The 22,896-nt window shown below is 46.8% G+C and overlaps 1 protein-coding gene across 1 annotated transcript; it reads right to left on the bottom strand.

The window, feature by feature from the left end:
* Nucleotides 1-2,919: 2,919 nt before the first annotated feature.
* ROM1 (retinal outer segment membrane protein 1) lies at nucleotides 2,920-18,115 on the bottom strand. The gene is made up of 3 exons (XM_083163653.1): nucleotides 17,535-18,115; nucleotides 13,278-13,524; nucleotides 2,920-3,588 (listed from the first exon to the last, which is right to left on the bottom strand). The coding sequence occupies exons 1-3, from the start codon at nucleotides 18,113-18,115 to the stop codon at nucleotides 3,385-3,387; spliced, it is 1,032 nt and encodes a 343-aa protein (XP_083019779.1). The 3' UTR covers nucleotides 2,920-3,384.
* Nucleotides 18,116-22,896: the final 4,781 nt, after the last annotated feature.

The raw sequence follows: 22,896 nt of genomic DNA on the forward strand, positions 1-22,896 counted from the left end.
ACATGGCGTGTCCCATTTACACCGCCGCTGACCCACAGAAGACCCGGGGTTTTGCGGCGGTGTAAAAGGGGTATTACTTAGACCTTTGAGAGATATATATATATATATATATATATATACACAAATAGGGGTTATCGGAGCGTACTAAAGTGAGTACCACCTAGCCAATTCACACAGTAATGGAGGCCATACATCAGAACGAGATTGTATGCAATCATACAATCTCGACTGATTGTATGATCAACTGATCGGACGTGCTGCACGTCCGATCAGTTGGGATCCCCCGCAAGCAGCGTTGTATCCGGCCTGCACTACATCCCTGTGTGTGACCCGCAGCGTCCGCTGCCCTGTGAGTACCGGCCAGGGAGGGGGTTATATAGCTGTGTGCCTGCCTTCTGTTGGGAGCCCCGGCCCGACCGCAGACACGTGTGTGCTGCTAGTGACTGCCCACAGGGGCCCCTCCTGCCACTTCCAGGAGCCCAGCATCTCTTCTACTGCACATCACTGTACATACTGTCACCAGGGTCATCTCCTTCCTCAGTGAGGGTAAGGGGACAGTAGTGGCCACCCCCTTTGTGTGAGTATGGTGCTGCCAGTGTGCCAGGCTGCGGGGTCAGGCCTGGGGGTGCTGCCAGGCTGTGGGCTCACGCCTGGGGGTGCTACCAGGCTGCAGGCCTGGGGGTGCTACGGGGTCAGGCCGGGGGTGCTGCCAGTGCGCCGGTCTGTGGCACACATGCTGTCACCTAGCAATGTGGTATTGTAGTTACTACATGGTGCCATGCTGTAGTGACATAGGGCAGTGTGTTTATTAAGTATTAACCCCCTAGGCCAGCCCCCTGTTTAAGTGAAGCTCCAATCAAGCAGCAGGAGGATTGTATGATTGATTGTATGATGGATTGTATGATCGATTGTGAGTAGATTGTGAGTCCAAGGACTGCCGCAGAGTCAAAGGAAAATGGGACACAATCATGAGCGCAATCGATCTTAAGATCGATCTTTCTGATGTATGGCCACCATTAGTCCATTCCGCTGATGCACTTATCATTTAGGGCCTTATTTTGGTTCATTCTTTCTGACAAAATCCTTCTTAGATGGGCAAAACCATGTGCACTGCAGGGGGGGCAGGTGTTACTTGTGCAGAGAGAATTAGATTTGGGTGGGGTTTTACTTCAAAGTGAGATCTATATTGAAGTGTAAAAATAAAGCAGTCAGTATTTTCCCTGCACAGAAACAAAATTACTCACCCAAATCTAATTCTCTCTGCACATGTTACATCTGCCCCCCTGCAGTACACATGGTTTTGTCTATCTAAGAAGGATTTTGTCAGAAAGAATGAACCAAAATAAGGCCCTTAATTAGAAAAAAACATTTCTTCCATCCACTTTTCAAATAAGAAGACTCCTAGTCAGACAAGTGATCCTTTATTCATAAAACCCAACGCGTTTCGTCACAGAGGACTTCGTCAGGGGTATGGCAAAGAAATGTTTAACCTCATAGCAAGATTAGTATGGGAAAGTGTCTTCACACAATAAAATATATTGGTTTTAAATCCTGTTCAGAGGACTATGACTTTGGGGAATCCTGTTATCAATCAGTTAGAATGGATCTTCGTACAATTAAGCGATTTAGATAGCCATGATCTTAGTAGTATATGGATAAGCTCCACCCACTTAGACAATCTCTTTATAAGACACGCCGGTCCTCATGTACCTTCACCTCAAAGGGTAATATTCCAGTAAAATTAGCCGATGTAATTCCTGATATGACTGCTGGCAGAAGATAAATGCTGGTGTACAGCCTCAGTATTAGCATCCCATCGCCTCTGCTAGCAGAAGGGGGTGGATCTCCAGGAATCTGTGATGCGCAATTACTTATAAGCCAGTGCTCTGGACTTGCCCCCTAGGCTAAAAGTTGCCAGCCAGCCCCTGGGAATGGGGTTCTGGAGTGATGCGGCAGGAGGTCGGAGAGAAACATGACAGGAGGCTGGAAAGACATAAGGCTGTAAAAACACAAGTAGCAGGAGGCTGGAGTGGATACAGGCGCCAGGAAGTAACACAAGGGATCAGATGTACTAAGCTTAAAAAAAAAGTGATAATGCAGAGAATGATAAACTGATTGGCTGGTAGTTTATCAATCCCACTTTTTTGAAGCTTAGTATACTAGCCCAGGGAGCACAAGTCTGGTTGAACCTCTGCTGTATAATGATGACAACATTGGTTATATTCCTTCTGGACCAGGTAATCTACTACCTGAATAGTGAATATGGACTGAAAACATTGTCTGTCCAGGGAGGATGATTTCTTCAGAGGTTCGCCATTGCAGAGAAACCAGCATATAGGTAAGGTGCAATTGGAATAGAATGTAGAATAATTACCCTTTATTCTCCTTTCACTCCAGAAGCAAATTCCCGGGTTAAAGATTTTCAACCCGGGAATTTGCTGAAAAACCCATGTGTGAAAGGGTCAACATGGGTTAACCCTTTCATGGGTTGAATCCCGGCACTCCGACCCTGCTCTTGACCAGGGTTGGAGTGCCGGGATATAAGACCCGTGTTGACCCTTTCACACCAAAGAAAAATCTGTGTTTTTCTGAAATTCCTGGGTTGAAAAGCTTTAACCTGGGAATTTGCTTCTGGTGTGAATTTGGACCAGGCTGCACCCAGCAAAATGACCCGACACTAAAAAAAAGCAGGGTGAAAGGGGTAGTAGTGACAGGTGGCATGTCATTCTTTTTTCTTACCTTGTAAATGATTGCGGCTTACAAATATGGGCAGACTCACAGAAATTCCCATCATAGCCTGCTTTATTTCTACAGAAATGTTCCTTTTATAATGTATTTGGAGAAAGTCGAGATTTTTGTTTCATGGGATCATACTCGTGATAGTTGTGGGGGACCACATGAATGAACTAGTTTACAACATAGAATTTTGTAACTTTATTTCAAGTATGGATACTATTGTGTGTACTACATAGAAATGTGAATTGGTAATAACTCACCGTGGTCTGTCCTTCTTTAGACATCTTGGTGTCTTTTCAATGCATAGTATCTTTATTTTTGCTGTGAATTTAATACTGGTTCTTGGAATACCTTAAAAACACAGCTATAACAATGCATCATGTGTCGTGTGTGTACAACAAATGGTATTGCAGTTTTTTTTTTTTATTTTCCTCTGGGCTGAATCTACTGTACATTATTTTATAACTACATATGGATACCACCCCACCATAATTTCATCCCGCCCACATCTCAAGCAAACAGAGATAAGGGACACCCAGGGTCTTCCGTACAGAGGGCAGGTATTTAATATACAAGTAGCCTTGGGTTATCTCTACAGTCTATATACAATCTTCAGAGCATTTTCTTGTCTTCTCCTCCATGTTCTGTTTAGCTGGATGCGGCCTCTCCTCCACCCGCTGCTTCCGCAGCACTGGACTTGAAGAGTGCTTTGGTTTTCTCCAGGCTGCTGCTAATAGTTTCGCCTACACCCTTTTCTAGCAGAAATCCTTCAGAATCGATCTCAACATCCTCCACACCAGTTATCTTCTCCATAGAAGTCTGGAGGAAACGAGTGAATATTAGGACTGCCGCCTAAAAAGAAAGAGATGGTACATGTGGATCAGCATCCGTCACCTACATCACACATCATGCCACCATCACACCTCATTCACCTACATCACACCTCATGCATTCGTCACCTATGTCACACCTCATGCCTTTGTCACCTACATCTCACCTCATGCCTTCGTCACCTACATCACACCTCATGCCTTCATCACCTACCCTTCATATTTTACTTCACTCCCAAACAATGATAATTTATATATAAGTACTGTAGCTTGGATGAAATGGAAGGAGCCTCACTTTCAGAGTATAGGAAAACCAGCAGGTGCTGCAGCTATGAGTACGTTTACCTAGTGAGGGGGATGGGGTCTACACTATACGCTCACATCAATCTCTTTATTACTACTGTGCCAGTACTGTACTACTAAAGAGCTGTGGATAGCCCAGCGCTGATGTGCTGTGCCCGAGAACGGCTCTCCTCCTGCTGTCTCTTATTCTGACAGGCAGTCAGGCACAGCAGGGAGGCCCATCCCGGCAACACCGGGTTGGTTAGCTATGGCTCCTCTCTCCCGTCTTGTTGCAGTTGGCCACTGGCAGCATGCAATCACTTCTTCTAGTGGCTGGTCCATGCGGTGCTCACAGCCCTTCAGGAGTAAAGGAGGGGGGGGCACAGTGTGATCGTGTGACTGCGGCTGTGGACAATGACAGTCAGGCTGTGGTTACAGAGGACACATGTAACTGAAGATGGAAAAAGACTGACTTCCTGCAGTCAGAGGAGGCGGCCCTGGATACTCGGCTACGGAGTCAGCAACATTGTAAATGGGTCACTTCGTGTCCCTTTACACGGGACTTCTACCCAGGTCCTGACCTGGGTAGAACATGGCTAGGACCTGGGTAGAGGGAGGTGTAAAGGGGTACGCCGGGTCATCCGACCGGGCTCCAGTTTACATGAATGGGGGATGTACAACCTGCTGTTGGACGGGGACGGGGGGGCACAAACAGCCTTCGCTGCTACCTGCTATACCCCGCAGATGGCAGCGGAGGAGGTGAATGGATGCCTGTGTGCGGCATCTATTTACCTCGCGGACGACGGCTGGGGGGGGGGGGTGCACGGGGGCTGGGGGCAGCCCAGCAGCTTACCTTGGTGCTGGCCTTCTCCCAGCACGGCGATCAGTGGTCCAGGTGCAGATGACCGCGGTCCCGGTGCTTGGAGATGATGTCATCTCTAAGCGCCGCCTCTGTCTACACTGCGGGTAGGCACCGCAGTGTAAAAGGGGTACATGCCGGGTCGGATCCGGGATTTTTGTTGTAAAAGGGGTATTGCACTCATCCCTAACCTAGATGCCTGAATAGTGTGTAGGAGATTGAGATCAGAATGGCAGACAATTGTTTGCAGCAGACAGTGCTGCGTGATCCAGGGCTACATTCCAATAATAGGTGTTTCAGGTTTTCAACAAAGTTTCTTGGTACTTATGTATTATCTGGACTCCCATGTTAAATGCACCCCATTTTTTCATACCCCTACTATCCAACTACGCATGGAGTTGATTTTATATAGTGTGGCGAGCGCAGCGAGCCACCGTGCCCGAAGCGTGGCGAGCGCAGCGAGCCCCGCAAGGGGACGCGGTCTCATAAGAAAAACGGAAGCCCAGATATTACATAAGTACCGTTTCTTTGTTTGGACAGTTTTACAGCTGTTAGTAAGGAGGTTATTGAAACACATGACTACAGATGTTAAAATTAAAATATACTGGAATGTGTTTTCTTTACTTCTTATATAGGAGAAAATTAAAAACATCATATGATCAAAGAGTAGTAATAAACCTAACACTAGCCAACATTGATAGATTCAGTGTAACGTTGATGTTACTTCAGCTGTAAAGCTAACCACAGTAAAGCTGTGTACATTCGTATACATTTGTGGGCCCGACATACAGTAAGAAGATGCCTTCTGCATGCATATGTGATTCAGTGCTTTGTCCTAGGACATAACATAGTGACACAATCATACGGTTTAGTGAACCAATATGATGGCTATGACAACATCATCCTCCATTTCCTAAATCCCTCACCCCACCACCAAACAGTTGCAGACTGTCAATCACATGATGTCTGTAGTTGTTCTGCTTCCGACAGCAAAGGATGACACAGGACTCGTACTGCACATTCAAAAGGGGGTCATTCTAAATGCCATCCCCGATGGCTTTCCTGGTATGGCTTGACTGGGCAGAATAAGTGTAGCGGGTCGTATATATTGCCTTCGCATATGTGGGAACTCCAGGTATGTTGGCTGAACTACCGAACGGAGGCGTGGAGTCTAACTGGACAGCGGTGTTCATCCCAGCAGGACGCGGCCCACCGACAGGAGTATCCCTGAGATTCTGGGTGTGACAGAAGTTGGTGGTGAACATAGGGAGAAATCTTGATGACTGAACCAGCACTTGGGCTGGCAACAGGAAGTCTCTTGCAAGACTGAACGGTCACACTGAAGAGATCCATGACCCGGATGGTAATCACTTGAATGCAGCTAACTGGACTGGATTGCAGCTAACTGGACGCCTTCTTGGCTTGAAACAAATAACCAAAAGGATTACTGAAGAAAGCCTACACGGCAACTTAGTATGGCCTACTCAACCGATAACGAGACGAAAGCAATGTAACTAGATTTACAACGGGTATCCACAGGAGAGTCCACAGGAGGTAGACATTCTAGGTGACTGGCAATGAGGATACTGGATACACAGAACCAAAGCAGATGGTGAAATACATTGGACCGGACTGGACTGGACTGGAGATGACAAAGACCAAATAAGTGAACCCCAGCACAGCTGAGTGCTGCAGCAACTGTCTGGGAATCCATGAAGTAGCACCAGCACCTGAGGAGAGTGCCCTGCCCTTTATTCCCTTGGGACTGCTGCCATTGGCTATGACCTCCTAAGTGAGGTCATAAATGTCCCAGCTACCCAGAAATTCCCCCATCCAAGATGGTGGTGCCCATATCAGAAGCCAGCAAAGGGAATCGCCGGACCTGCTGGAGGGCAGCTGCCCGCACACCGCAGGGAGGAAAGGCGGCCAGTGCACCTTGTAACCATGGCAACGTCTGTCTCCTGTGGGACACAGTTGGCCGCGAGTACCGGAAACTATGCGTTCCTGGACCAGACGGCCGGCTGCGCTCCATAGTCCGGAAATACGTCACTAGTGTGCCGGAACCTGGAAGTCTAGCGGAAATACAGCTACTCCAGGAATAAACAAGTTTGTAAGTAAATCCTCCTTTTTAATACTCATTTTCAACTAAGTTTGAAAACAGATAAAATAGGTTTGTCTTCTGCTGCTTTCTATATATTTTTAATTGTATTTTTGAAAGATATAGGGGGAGATTCTCTAAGCTACAATTGTGGTAAAAACCCCTCTATCGGGTTTTTACCGCATTTTGGGATGCTGTAAGGTAACCCGGCGGGGGGCATCGCCAGAAAAATCTGGCAATGCCCCAAAGTAGCCAATGGGCTTCTAACGCGAACCCACCGCCGCCCCGCACGGACCCCCGCCGCCCCGCATCGCCCCCCGGACCTGTGACCTTATCCCTGCACTGATCCTCTTCCGGGTGCAGGGAGGAGGAGAGCCCGGCGCAGCAGCGCGGGGTGTGGGAGGGAGGGGGGAGCCGCCGGGACCTGCTGGGACCGGGTGACTCTCACCGCAAAGGACAGCTCTTAACGCAAGAGCTGTCCTTTGCTATAATTATCGCATATGTTAGAACATATGCGATAATTATAAATGCGAAGGGGGGCGGAGAGTGTTAGAGAATCTCCCCCCTAATGTTAATTGTTGGGATTGCCTGAAACAGATGTGGGAAGTTACTAATCAAATATGGGTATATAAACCCCAGACAGTCAGACAGTGTTATCACCTTGAAAAAGCTGATATAATTCAGTAAAATGCGAAATGTGCCTCCACAAGCTGCACCTCTTTTCCATGGTCACGATTGGTTTAGCAACTAGCAAGGAACTGCTCCAACCATTCGCAACGGGATGCGGTCATCTATTAGAATAAACTTAGGTCTACAGTCATTAGGTCGACCCCACTAGGTCGACTGGCAGGAAGGTCGACCTGACTTAAGGTCGACATGGGCCAAGGTCGACATGACTTAAGGTCGAATTTGCATAAAGGTCGACATGAGGAAGGTCGACTGGTCATAAGGTCGACATGGGTTTTTCACTGTTTTTTGAGCCGACATGTGCCGACAGGCGGTATTTCATGCCCTACCATCCACTAGGGCGTGGTGGGAGAATAAAATAGTGTGCCGAGCGCAGCGAGGCACCGTGCCCGAAGCATTGCGAGCGATGCGAGGGTCCGATTCTCATTGCCAACTGTGTCCATGTCGACTGTGTCGACATTCGGATCAAAAAACAGTGAAAAACCCATGTCGACCTTATGACCAGTCGACCTTCCTCATGTCGACCTTTATGCAAATTCGACCTTAAGTCATGTCGACCTTGGCCCATGTCGACCTTAAGTCAGGTTGACCTTCCTGCCAGTCGACCTAGTGGGGTCGACCTAATGACTGTAGACCTAAATGCAGTCTGACGAATGATCCCATTCCCTCTGCACAACCGCACTATAGTGAGGACTATTGGACCCAAGCCGGAAAACCCCAAAATTACAAGTGGTGAGACCTAAACCTACATATACAAATAATTACCATGTGCATACAGCAGATTTAGGGCCAGATGTATCAAGCTTCAAAAAGTGGTAAAGTGTAGAGTAATAAACAACCAGCCAATCAGCTCCTACCTATCATTTTTCAAATCCAGCCTGTAACATGACAGATATGAGCTGATTGGCTGGCTGTTTATCTCTCTCCTTTTTATCCTTTGTGAAGCTTGATACATCTGGCCCATAAGGAGGACTCAATTACAGCCAGTGAACTTTCAAACAGCCAGAGAGGGTTCTTTATTTTAAATTGTGCCCCGAAAGTCTTTCTCCATTTTAATTCCCTAAATGTCAAAAAATTCAATTGTTTTTTAATCTGATCTAATCAGTTATGTTTAACCAATAAATTGTTATACTTAAAGGCGATCCCATAGTATTGTGAATGTTTATCAGTATGTATTAGCGCTGCTTCACTTTTATGTTTTTTTATTTTTGAAAATATGTTTATTAAGGTTTAGAAAATGTACATACAGAGCATCCACCTTGGTGTATAAAAGCCAACGCAATGGGAATCAAACATTTCAGGTTTTTAACATATTAAATGGTGGAACAGAGGGGAAGTAGTGTAAGAAAGGCAAGGGGGGGGGGGGGGTGTGCAGCTTTTCGTCCACATGTCGTATGTCGTATGTGGTTAAAGATGGTACATTAATACAATCATGGTTTGTCTACCGGTATCTCAAGTAGTTTGCAAATATCAGCTTTCTGGGCAGGTGGACGACTTCTGATAAATGGTCCCCAGGTGGAGTAGAACTTTGAGAAGGAGGAAGGGTTAGCGTGTCTGAGGAGATCATATCTGTCATAGTACATGTATTTCAATAAGAAATTTCGATGCTCCAACCCCCAACCGTGGCACTCGCCTATCACCCGATTCCTTAAAAAGTGCTCTCGCACTGCTGAGCGCTTCTGAAAGAAATCACGCTCCCTTGCGGATTATCTCCATTTCAAATTTATTCTTTCCTCCTTCAGCTCTGCCCTTGCTCTGGCCAAGGAATCCTACTTTAAGTCCCTCATCCTTTCCCAATCATCCAATCCCCGCAGGCTCTTCGCCACCTTCAATTCCTTGCTCTCCCCCCGTCCTCCAGCTCTTCCGTCCTCCATCGTAGCCGCTGATTTTGCTACCTACTTTTCAACCAAAATCTCCTCTCTCAGGACTGCCATCACTGCTGCCATGACCTCAGCCTCTCCCTCCTCCCCTCCTACATCTCCACTCCCCTCCTTCCAACCCCTGTCCTCATTTTACCCCACCACTGCTGCTGAAGTCCACTCTATCCTTCAATCCGCTTCTCCCTCCACCTGCCCGCTCGATCCTATCCCCTCCAATATTATCCGTCGTCTCAGTCTGTCAGTCTGCTCTCACCTGGCTCACCTCTTTAATCTTTCCCTATCCTCTGGGATCTTCCCTTCCTCCTTCAAACACGCTCTTGTCTCCCCAATTCTCAAACAAACAAATCTGGACCCCAACTCTCCATCCAACTACAGGCCCATCTCCCTCCTCCCTTTTGCCTCCGAACTCCTAGAACGTCTGACCTATAATCGTCTCCTAAGCCACCTTACTGCTAACTCCATTCTAGACCCCCTCCAATCCGGGTTCCGCCCTTTACATTCCACTGAAACTGCCCTGACCAAAGTCACTAACGATTTACTATCGGCTAAATCCAAAGGCCTCTTCTCTATCCTCATCCAGCTTGATCTGTCGGCAGCCTTTGACACTGTTGACCACCCTCTCCTGCTCAACACCCTCCGCTCCTTTGGCATCACTGGCACGGTCTTCTCCTGGTTCACCTCATACCTCTCTGATCGCTCCTTCTCCGTCTCCACTCCGAGCTCCTCCTCTCCTACTACCCCGCAGCCAGTCGTGTTCCCCAAGGGTCAGTCCTTGGCCCTCTCCTCTTCTCCCTCTACACCACCTTTCTGGGCACCCTCATCAGCTCCTATGGTTTTCATTACCACCTTTATGCTGATGATACCCTAATCTATCTCTCCTCCCCCGACCTATCCCCATCACTCCTGTCCAAGGTCTCCGAATGCCTCACGGCCATCTCAGCCTGGATGACCCAACTCTTCCTGAAACTAAACATGGCTAAAACTGAACTTCTAATCTTCCATCCCCCGAACATCCCCTCTTCTCCCACTATCTCCATCAGCATTGGTGAAACCAAGATCACCTCCACCGACCAAACGCGCTGCCTCGGTGTCATCATTGACTCCTCCCTCTCTTTCACCCCCCACATTCGTGCTCTCTCACAGTCTTGCCGCTTTCACCTACGCAACATCTCACGCATCAGACCATTCCTCTCCACTGACGCGACCAAAATTCTCATTCACTCTCTTGTCATCTCCCGCCTTGACTACTGCAACATCCTTCTCTCTGGGCTACCTCTCACCCGCCTCGCACCTCTCCAAACCATTCTTAACGCTGCTGCTAGGCTCATCTTCCTCTCCCGCAGCTCTACCTCCGCCTCCCCCCTCTGTCTATCTCTTCACTGGCTCCCCATTCCTTTCCGAGTTCTCTTTAAACTCCTCACCACCACCTACAAGGCTCTCTCCTCCTCCACCGCTCCTTACCTCTCTTCACTGATCTCTATCCACACTCCCTCCCGTCCTCTTCGCTCCATCGCTGACCGCCGACTGACCTCTCACCTAATCACCTCCTCCCACTCCCGTGTCCAAGACTTCTCTCGCGCTGCCCCCCTGCACTGGAACAACCTCCCGCCACCCATCAGGCTTTCTGATTCCCTTACCTCCTTCAAGCACTCCCTCAAAACCCACTTTTTTCGACTAGCCTCTTTACCTCACCTGTCCTCCTGTCCTGTTCTTCCCTTCCTCTACTTCATCTTCAGTCTCCTCGACAATTTTGACACCTACTTCTGAACTGATGGTGATTTTATTTCTACCAGCTATACCCCTATTTATACTGTATTTTTCAACACACCCTGTACGTTACCCTGTCATTTGTTTTTTGTTTGCTATGTACGGCGCTGCGGACACTTTGCGGCGCCTTATAAATAAACGTACTACTACTACTACTAAGAGGGCTTCCACCTCAGACAAAGTAGGTAAATGTGGCTTTATCCAGGAGTTCAGAATAGCTTTTTTTCATGGCAGTGACAGTGAGGGTAAGGATAGGAATAAGGTTGGAGGAGGTTGGGGGAATGGACCAAGAATCAAAATTGGCAAAGACGAGGGGGAGAGGATCAAGATGGGCAGAAACCTGGAAAGTATATTTAATATAGTAAACTAATTTGTTCCAGAAACGCGTTATGTGCCTGCAGGACCAGAAGTTATGGAAGAAAGAGGCTACGTGAAACCGGCATTTAGGGCAGGAGCCATCTTCATCTGGGACGAAGAAGCTTCTCTGATGTTGGGAAACATACGCCTTGTGAAGGAGCTTTAGATGATTACAGGATCTTGATAGTCTTAATATGATATTTGAAAATTATGTTCGGCTCCGATAAGAAAGAGATATCTTACAACCAAGAGTTAGTCGTAAGTCTCTTGCATCTGTCAGTGGGAGAGGAGGCCATGGTATCTTAAAGTCACTTAGATTTAAATTTGCCCAAGCTAAATTTGGTCACCACTCTGAAGAGCATCAACATAGGAGGTCCATCAGGGAGAAGGGGGGGGGAGCGTGTATAATGACTAAGTTGGAGGAGAGGGAAGGAGGTAGTGGCAGGGAGGCCAAATATTCGTTGCAGTACAGAAATGGTGTAGGGTCGGCACCCAGGATCAAACACCTGGGATATGTGCCTCAAACCCTTATGGTGGAGCCTACGTAAAACCAGGACAGGGGACACCGCCTATCAAGCGCCCATTTCTTTTTACCTATTGGTAATAATTATTTTGCAGGGAGGAAAGGACCTGCTGGAGGATGTCAGCCGCCTCAGGACACTTCCAGGGGTGCCTTGGGTTGGTGTACCAGGATCAATTCATATTATTTATAGGCAATGTAACAGGCAAAGCCAGTGCTGGTGAATGCCAATTATAACATATGTGGACAAACAGAAGCAAATCCTGTCCCTCACCACATAACTGTGATATATAAACACAAAGTACTGTACGTAATTTAATATTTTTTTCTGAATCTCTCAATAAGAAACATTTGGCCTAGGGGTGCCTTGAAAACATTTTGATCCTCTAGAGTTCCCTGATTCAAAAAAGTTTGTGAATCGCTGGCCTGTATAACCAGCTATGATCTGCCTTCTACAAAGGGCAGTGCATGTTATACATTAGACACATACAGAGCCAATGTTCAAAGTAATGGGGCCTGCACATATAGCAATGTTTGTAAATGAGTGTTCTGAGTAATGCTAGATCACTCAGATCACTCAGCACACAGCGCTGAACATCGATGTGTGCCTTTGATCTGTCAGGACCAGTGTTCTCCAATGAGAACACTGGCCCCAACTGAGGGGGCAATTATGTCAGCACAGTGGTGCGCAATTCTGAGGGCATGGCTTGCCATTCAGGGGATATGGAGAGGGGGCATAATGAGATGTAAGATGCTTTAGGTGGGGGCGTGGATGCATATTCACATCCATGCGTCCTGCTGTACAATGCTGAGATTACCACCATTGCACAGCAGGGGACTTGGCTATGGTGATGCAATTCAGCACAAATTGTCTCATCAGCCACACAGTATGTCCACTTTAATTGAATAGTAAGCCACTGGTTGGCAGGGCTACAAGTGGCTCTAGGTGACTTGCCCACTTTCTCAGGGGTAACCTTAGATGTGCGTGGACATTCGGGAGGAAGTGGGCAGACAGCTAACATCAGGTGATGTCAGCTGCAAGCCCCCGGTGCCCACGTCACCAGGTGATGGCTGTTATCTTATCTGTGTATTTAATATATATATTTAAGATTTTGACATCTCACCGGGATAGTGAGTACTTTACCACTACCACTCATATCGGGTGACAAATATTTTGATGGCTGAATATCAGTTTTGCTTTGCCACTATTCTACATTTTTAGTCATGAGACCGAACCTGTTTATTTGTTTGTTAATCTCACCTGTAGAAGAAAGAACAGGGTGACAGAAGCCCCATTTGTGGCCATAATTCCAGTGTAGTAGATGAGTAAGGCATCCCGGCAGCCCCTCGCCCAGATGTTTAGCTCGTCTGTCTGGTAATTGTAGCTGTAGTGGGCAGAGTTATTGGTTATCTGCATCTGGATGCAAGGTCTTGGAGAGTTTGGGTTACAGCAGCTGAATGGGACACTGTCCATCAGGTACTTGCCATCCACATTGCTTTTAATGCGACTGCAAAGTAAAAAAGTATGAGGGTTGAAGAAAGGACAACATCAAATGTAAGCAAATCATGAAAGAATGTGAAACATCAAAGACGTGCATGCAGAATTAGCTGTAGTTGCTATAGTAGCAGAATAAATATTGAATATTTGCACAATGTGGTATATGCACAAGACGGTCGGGGTACCCATTTTCTACTTCCTCATTTCCAATCTTAGTAACAGAGGCTGGTAACATGTAGAAGTACAATGAACCAGTATCTGCACCTTTTGTCTAACTTACTGTACGTATGTCCTAGTGAGCAAAGCTGAATTTACACCAAACTGTTACAAATGGCTTGTAACTGGCATGCATCTGGAATTATCACAGAGAAGACCTTGTAAGTAAAACAGTAGTTGGTTATGTTACATTGGGCTGCTTCAAAAATAGAAATAGTTAACAAATAGAAATGTATTATTTTATTATGAACATGCTTCCTTATGCTATGTCACCAAAAATGCCTGGCGGCTGATTCTGAATCACGGACTGCTGCAACCACTTTAGCATATTTTGCCAGTGTCCCACGTCAACTATGTACTAATGATAGAATCAGCGATTACCCTATTGTACAAGTATGTGTTTGAAATGAGATATTCACACAGGTACAACTTAAGGGACAGGCTGTCACAACCATTACCCATAATGCTTTACCCTCAAAGGAGCAGCCACAGTCAGCCTTGACTGCTCAGTCTTGCATTGTTCCTCCTCTTACCCCAGTAAATATGGGAGTCCAGTGCCTGTTCTGCTGCAAAATCAGCAAGGAACGCAGGCATCAGCAAGCGACACAAGTACATTACATCATGGTATTTCACAGTTTGAGGGCACCGCTCAAGGCAAAAAAACTAGAAAGGTCACTTTGGGGAAGGCTGAGGCTGGAGTGACACAAGGTGGAGTTAGAGTGCCTGGAGGGGATTGTGCAGTGGAGACTGGAGTGATGGGGGGCAGGGGACTGGAGTGACACAGGGCAGCTGGAGTCATGGCAGTGTGCTATGACTTCAGCTGCACTGAAGCTAGAGCTATAGTGTAATGTGGGAGAGAACTGGAGTGACATGGCGGAGCTGGAGGGACACTGATGTGAGCTGGAAACACATGGAGAGTGGTATACCGTAAAAGCTGCTGTAAAAAAAATAAAAAAGGTTGGATGGGTTAACTGGAGAACCACAAGGGGTATGAAGCCACAATGAGGATAAAGCCACTGTAGAGCAACAATGGGAGTGATGGGTCTGCTTTTGTTACACATGGTAGTGATGGGGCCGCTGGAAAGAGGCAGAGAATGAGACAGCAGGAGAGTAACAGGGGGGATAAGAATACTGAAGAGAAATCAAAGGGGGATGTGGCTGGAAAGACACAGGGGGAAAGAGGCTGGAGTGACACATGGAGAAGGAGGCTGGAGCGACACAGGGGAAATGAGGCAGGAAGAACACAGGACTGGAGGTGACAAGGGGCATGAGGTTGAAGTGACACAGTGTAGGAGACTGGACTAGATACAGGGAGCAGTATAGGAGAAGGCTGGGGTGAAATGTGGGACAAGGCAGGAGTGACACAGAGGACATGTGGTTGGAAAGGCACAAGGCAGGAAGTGCCATAGGGCACAAGGCTGGAATTAAATGGAGCAGAAGGCAGAAGCGCCTCAGGGGCAGTGGAAAAACACAGAAGGCCTAACACTAGAATAACATGAGTGGGCAGCTGTAGTGATAGGGGGAACAACTGAAGTGACACTTAGTAGGCTGGAGTAGTGGAATAGGGAGATGAACTGACATGGGATCTGGATGATAGGTTGACAATGTCTAGGTCAATGGTCAATAGTTTTCCACCAAAAACTCAACATGCACCAGATGAACATTGACAAAATGTTGACATGCATAATGTCGACATTGCAAAAGCATTGACACAAGCAAAACTGTGATGGTCGACCCATTAAAAGGTCAACATGAGTTTTTCAGGATCGTTTTCCTTTTTCTTTTTCATTTTTTACCATCTACATGGATTCCACTGGGAATGGTAAAGTGTAGCTGAGCAAAGCACCTGGCCTGAAGCATGGAATGCTTTTGAGGGTACCTGCTACAATAATTGGAGGGTCACGTTTGTTGTCGACCCCATTATCCATATGGGATTGATATTTGGAAGATATAAAGACGAAGGGGGAAGCTGGAGTATCAATTGGGAGGTTGACTGAATTCACATGGAGGAGATGGAGTGATATATGGGAGGGAACTGGAGTGGCATGTTGGAGTTAGAGTGACGGGTGTGAGCTTGATCCAGAGACACATGGGAAGAGGATAAGAACTGCTGTACAAATGCTGAGGGAGTAGGGGGCTAGCATGGGTTATCTGGACAGCCACAATGGGGAAGAGGCTGCTGTAGAGCAACAAGGGGAGTGATGAGTCTGCTGCTGTTACACAGAGAATGACAATGCTGCTGGAAAGGCATAGTAAGGATGGCACGGGGGGGGCAGAAGGTGACACAGACAGCAGGAGGCTGGAGTGACACAGAAGGCATGTGACTGTAAAAGACCCAAGGATGGACAGGAAGGTGGCTGAATAGGCAAAAGGGCACAGAAGGTTATACAGACAATGGTGTAACTACTATAGGTGTAGGGAGTGCAGCTTCTATGGGGCCCAGCTCAGAGAGGGGCTCACCTTCCCAGGCAACGTAACATGTGCTGCATACCTTTTCAACATTGCGTTGTACAAAGGGGCCCTTATAAACTTTTGTTATGGGGCCTACAAATATCTAGTTACACCACTTGATACAGGTGGCACTATGCTGGAGTGACACAGGGGGCAGATGGCTGGATAGATTAAAGGAGGTTACACAGTGGGCATGTTGCTGGAGTGACATCATAAGCATGAGGCAGGAGACTGGTTAGACATGGGAAGCACAAGGCTGAATGGGGAAACAGAGAACATAAGGGGTACAGGCGATATGAGTCTGGTTAAACCTTTGTTATATGATGATGAGGACATTGGTTATATTCCAACACAAAAAAGGTGCCTTCCCAAACATGGAATTTCCTATAAGCATTGTGAATGCCAAATGATCAGCACAAATTAACTGCAGCACAAATGATCCTGTATGTCATCCATGGGAGCATGCAATTGAGGGTAGGAGCTGTACTATATCCCAGTACAACACATCATCCCAGTGTGTACCTGGCCTTAGAGTTGCTACCACATATACAGCAGCGAAAAATTGCTCATCTCCATGCACTGCATGTAACTCAGATTCAGTCTGCTTACTTATAGGTCCAGTCCTGCTTAGCAGTAATAGATAAAATATGTAGGACATGTTTCAACAAATGCAATGATAATGAAGTTGAATGTTTCTACAGTAATATTGGCTTCCAGGGGGAAATATGTAATATAGATCACTATACTACAGACAGATTGGATACTCCTGACACTGTTGGTTTAAACTGACAGATGCTGTAAGGCACAGGTTCTCAAACTCAGCGGTAGATTTATTAAGCTCTGTGAAATGATAAAGTGTCTGTTTTTTATCACCGGCCAATCAGCTCCTACCTGTCATTTTTCAAACCAAGCCTTTAACTTCACAGGTAGGAGCTGATTGGCTGGTGATAAAAACCAGACACTTTATCACTTCACCACAGTTTTGCAGGTCTCCTCACAGAATCACAAGTGAAATAATTTGCTCCACCTGTGGATCTTTTAAAATGTGTCAATGAGTGATAAATGCATCTGTGTACCTGCCGGGGGACCTGGAACCTCTGCTATAAGGTATTAAATTACCAATCACTGCTTCCTTTTGAGAGCCAAATGCCAAAACAATATAGTGTTCTGTTTCCAGCAGTTGCCTTATACTGGCTGCATCAGAAGTCTGAATGTTAATTAAAAGATTTCCAGTGGCATAAAACCATGGAATTTCATGGGAAAACCAGGCTGTTTTATAAAACCAATGTAGCGGTGTATATTTTTAGCGCTGTTAATAAATACACCATTTTAATTGTCTAACTCATAACTTACTCTTTGACTTCCTTGGAGGAGAAGTCCAGGTAGCGATTGCTGATCCACTGTACCTCAAACCAGTCTTTATAGTGGTTATTCCCGCAGCACTGGAAGTCCATCTGCAACTTGTCCATTGTCCTCTTCTGGTAACAACGGCCTGGGGTGTCAGTGTCCTTATAGAACCTTATCCCATTTTTTAGACCTATCTTGAGAGATTCCTCCAGGCTTCCTCTCATTACAACACTGAGGAACAGAGCAGCAAAGCAAAGCAAACAGCTCAGGATAGACAGGAAGAAATAAGGGAGCATGAGTGGTTTCCAGCGGGGATATTTGGCCATGTCAAGAGAGTCCTGACTGATCTTCCCTGCTAACAGGCCAAGGATGGCTCCCACAAGTCCAGCTGTTATGACAGTGTTGGGAACAGCATGAGCCACGGTATTGTCCATCACTTCACTGTGTATCCAAAGCTGCACCTTGAGGAAGATCCCCAATCCAAAGGTCAGGCACCCTACTAGGACACTGACCCATGAGAGGAGCCATAGTGTTTGAGCAAGTTTCACCCGTTTCTGAAAAGTAAATTTGGCCTTGAAGAGGACCATCTTAAAAGAGAGGCAGAGAAGGGGGATTCAAGAACCCCTTCTTATTTATCCTAGGGGAGTAGGATTTTGGGGGGTGAGAGAGACAGACACCCAAAGGTTTTCAATGCAGGACAAGGTAGCAGAGAGAGAGTCAGTGATGGAAAGAGAATCGGATTACCTAGTGAATAATCCAGGACTCAGCTATTTCTATTAACGCTCTGCCCTCCTGCCCTGCTGCTGTCTTCTTTTTTTTTATTTTGTGAACCTCTATTGTCTAACCTCTTTGTAACCATTGTTTCTGTATATATTTCCACCAATGCTTTATCCTTCATAATCATTATGACGGAGCTAAGAAACACCCAAATATCAGATATACATTTTTATTACAATTATCCAAATTTACTAATATTCATTTTTATTAATTTAACAACTGGCTTGATTGTAAACCATTCAAATTAGAAACATCCAATCCTCCTATGTTCTCTAGAACGTATTGTGCTCTAAACTTTGAACTCTTCAGGGCACTAATGGCTCTCTACAGATAAGGATACTGACAAATTGCTTTTGTATGTGTCATAGGCAATGCAGAGGTGTTTATTATTTGCATTAGACTTTACTGTGCATACATTCAGTCCTAAACTTTTCCTCTCGCAGTCATCCTATTATAAGTATCTTGTTCTTGTCTGACAGGTATCTCCTCCCTGATTACCACAGACACAATCTTGTTAACAGCTGCCAGCTCTCTAATACCATAATGACCCTGTTAGCAGCTTGCCTAATGCCTGTTTCACACCCATCCCCTCCACACCCTGTTACTGTTACTTTCTCTCTCGCTGTCACTTTCTCTGTATCCTATATGTCTGACACTGTCATGTATGCTCACTCTGTATACCTGTGTTTGCTGCAAGGAGTTAATCATTTTTTTACTACTTAATCTCATGCTACCCACACACGAGTTACATGATTGTACAACTTCCCATTTCAGTACATATTATCTAAACTATGTCACCCATACATAAAGCATTTATCTGGCTGTCTGCAGAGCACTGCATAAAGGGTCCAATTCAGACCTGAATGCAGCAGCCCTGCCAATCATCAGATGACTGTGCATGCGCACTGTACGCTGTCTGCATGACTGAGCCGTCGCGTCCGAAGGCAACCAGAGATGGCTAATCATCACTGGCTGCTCGCTGGGTGATTGACACCCTGCAGCCGTTCGGGGGTGGTAATCCAGCGGTTTGTGGGAGACTACCAAATGCCACCCCCACCGCAAGACACTGCTGGCCCCGGGTTGGGCATGGCACAGTCAAAAAAATTGTGACCTTCCCATGGTAATCGGGACAACTGGGAGGTATGCAATTAGTACCTGCTTACCCCAGCTCCCGGTATCAATGGGCTGGTGTATAGTTGTGCTTCTGATTGTCCACATGTATTCACGATTGGCAGCCACTATCAATAGTTTTGCTTTATGACTTTGACTTTAAATAAATTGATTTGGTGCTGGCCTGCCTACCCGAAGCACTGCTGCAAGAGCCAAGAGGCCCCCCAGGATGCCTTGACAGTCACACAGTTAGAGAACCACTGATATCAGTGGCGTAACTAAGTTTTGGGCGCCCCCCCCCCGCCATTAGGGGGGGGCGCCATCACCCCCGCCGCCGCCGCCAAGCACCCCCAATCCCCCGCCGCCCCGCCGCCCATGCAAACCCCCCCTCAATCCCCTGCAGCCTTACCTATCGCGCTGGTCCCGGCGGCTCCGTTCTTCTTCTGCTGAGGACCACCACAAAATGGCCGCCCCCATACAGCAGACAGTTTCAGAGAACTGTGTGCTATATGGGGGCGGCCATTTTGTGGTGGTCCTCAGCAGAAGAACGGAGCCGCCGGGACCAGCGAGATAGGTTAGTCTGCGGGGGATTGGGGGAGTGTAACTATAGCACCGCAGCCCCCGGCGCCCCCACATGCACAGCGCCCCCCCCCCCCCCCGCGGTGCTGGGGCCTGCGGTGCTATAGTTACGCCGCTGACTGATATAGATCCTCATTAATGCAAGTCATTGATGCATTCCTATCATCTAGCCTAGGCTACTGCAAAGCTCACTACCTTTGTCTCTCGCGCCCATGATCTAAATTGTATGTGTGGGGCTGATATCTCAAGCATCTCATGCATCTTATGCGTTTGTGCGGCATAAGATGCAAACGACGCGATCAACGAGATTGACAAGATTTTTACATTGCAAGCATCTCATGCATCTTATGTGTTTGTGCGGCATAAGATTCATGAGATGATGCAATCGACGAGATTTTTACATTGGAATCAATGTAAAAAGCCCCCAAAACCCCGATTTTAATTGCTAACCCCCCCTCATGGGTGAAATGCCCCCCCCCCTCCATTGTTAACGCCACCCCACTATTGACGCGAACCCGAAGCGTGGCGAACGCGAGGGGCGGCGGTACGCGTCCTTAAACCTTTTCATACCCCCACTATCCACGTTGGCGTGGAGTTGATTTTATATAATGTGGTGAGCGCAGCGAGCCACCGAGCCCGAAGCGTGGCGAGGGGACGCGGAATACATGTGAAGTAGTCCGCATCCCCACGCGGGGCTCGCTGCGCTTGCCGCGCTTCGGGCTCGCTGCGCTCGCCACACTATATAAATTCAACTCCACGCCGACGTGGATAGTGGGGGTATGAAAAGGTCAGAGGACGAGTACCGCCGCCCCTCGCGGGCTCGCTGTGCTCGCCACGCTTCGGGTTGGCGTTGATAGTGCTGGTGGCGTTAACAATGGTTATTGGGGGCTCACGATTTTTTATCTCAAGGATCTCATGCATCTTATGGATGCATAAGATCCATGAGATTAAAAAATCGGGTCCATCGCGTTGATTGTATGCCTTAAATAGCTTAAACTTAAGGCATACAATCAATGAGATGGGCGCCAGTGCTAGGAAATAAGTACCAAGAATTGCACCACTTAAGCTGTGTACACACGGGGGCGATAGGGGCTGAAATCGCTGGAAATATGGTCATTGGCGACCATATTGCCAGTGATGGGAGTGTGCCCCGGCGATAAATCGCCAGGTGCGTGCTCCCGTTTTCAGCCCCGTTCTAATCGCTGGTCGCAGGAGCTTGCTCCTGCGACCAGCTGATTACCTCTGCGGCCCCGCCGGCAGAGGTTCCCTTTCATCAGCGACCATCTGGTCACTGATGAAAAGGAGAAACTGAGCAATATATTGCTCAGCCATATATTGCTAGCAATATATGGCTGAGCAATATATCTCCCCCGTGTGTACGGGGCTTTACAGCTGGAACAAAAAGCAGCTGCCAGGCTTTATACCAACCAGCCCTGTTCCAGCCATACAACAATCCTTCTCTACTCCCTCCACTGGCTGCCTGTAAGATAGCAGATTGAAAGTCAGAAAGCCAATCTTGAAGACAGTCCTACATGACCAGGGTCCAAAGGATCTGAATCAGCTTTAGAATTCATACTGCCCTGCAGGTTACTATTATCTGTAGCTGAAGGATTCTTAAGGCCCCATACACTATGCAAATTGGGCACAATTTCACCCAATTCCAGTGGATTGGGCCATGAAATTGGCTCAAATAACATGTGTATGATATACGATCTGATGTGCAGTCCTGTATGTGCTACACATAAGATAAATGTAATGTAATCACAAAATATAATATAGATAAACACTGATAAGAATGAGGATGTAATAAGCGGGGAAAGAAAAACGGCCAAAGGAGATAAATTAAAATAAAAATATATATACAAAAGTAACAGGTTTAATAGCTATAGTACATCCGCAACTATATAGCTAGATAAGTAGGGAAGTTCAGGAATCCCCCAACAAAGACAACATGAACATCAAGGTATATCAAGCTCTAGTTTGACCAAGCGGGGGTGGGGGGGGGGCTTTCAGGGTGGGGGGGGGGGGGGTGTTATAGGGGTGGTTTATTATGATTGAACTGTATGAAATGTAAATGTAATGTGAATTTTTTTATGATAAACCCCCATTTAGGGGATTGCTTTGTTTAATATGCAAAAATGCAAATAAAGAATATATAATAATAAAAAAATAAAATAAATGTAATGTTCAGCCATGTATTGCATCCGATGTGGGGGGTCTCCGAGAGCCAGGCAGGGAGATGTAGAGAGCCAGAAGGGAGGAGCCGGGTGGCGTGCAAATACAAAAAAAAATCATACAAATGAATAGGTAGCCGCTGATTGGCTTAGAGCTCTCGCAGCCAGTCAGTGGCTGACCATTCATTTGTATGTTTTTTTTTATTCTCCCTCAGCCCAGCACCCTCAGCTCGGCTCCTGGCTCCGTCAGCATTCCCCCCAGCTCGGCTCCCAGCTCCCTCCACCTGCAGCTCCCACGATTTATCACATGAAAAAAAGGGCACATCAAGTGCCTAATTGTACTATATGTGACCCCTTCCGGGGAGCTGCCAGGGAAATCAGATCCAACTTCTCTCATGTATGGGGGTTTTAGTACCTAGAATCTCCTGTAAATCATAGAAACATAGAAACATAGAATTTGACGGCAGATAAGAACCACTTGGCCCATCTAGTCTGCCCCTTTTTTAAACATGTTACCTCAAACCATATTTGATCCTTAATTTTTTGTAAGGATATCAATATGCCTATCCCAAGCATGTTTAAATTGTACTACTGTATTTGCCTCTACCACCTCTGATGGGAGGCTATTCCACTTATCTACTACTCTTTCTGTGAAGTAATTCTTCCTCAAATTTCCCCTGAATCTTCCTCCCTCTAGTTTCAGTGCATGTCCTTGTGTTCTGCTGCTC

The sequence above is a fragment of the Crinia signifera genome, chromosome 11, assembly GCF_055691185.1.
Source record: "Crinia signifera chromosome 11, ASM5569118v1, whole genome shotgun sequence".
NCBI lineage: Eukaryota > Metazoa > Chordata > Amphibia > Anura > Myobatrachidae > Crinia > Crinia signifera.

What these genes read in the sequence shown, in the direction of transcription:
- ROM1 (XM_083163653.1), bottom strand. Translation starts at nt 18,115, where the DNA reads ATGGTCCTCTTCAAGGCCAAATTTACTTTTCAGAAACGGGTGAAACTT. An exon ending in TCCTCCAAGGAAGTCAAAGA is followed by an intron (nt 13,525 to 17,534) that starts GTAAGTTATGAG and finishes TTTACTTTGCAG; the next exon opens with TCGCATTAAAAGCAATGTGG. An exon ending in CCCTGTTCTTTCTTCTACAG is followed by an intron (nt 3,589 to 13,277) that starts GTGAGATTAACA and finishes CTTTCTTTTTAG; the next exon opens with GCGGCAGTCCTAATATTCAC.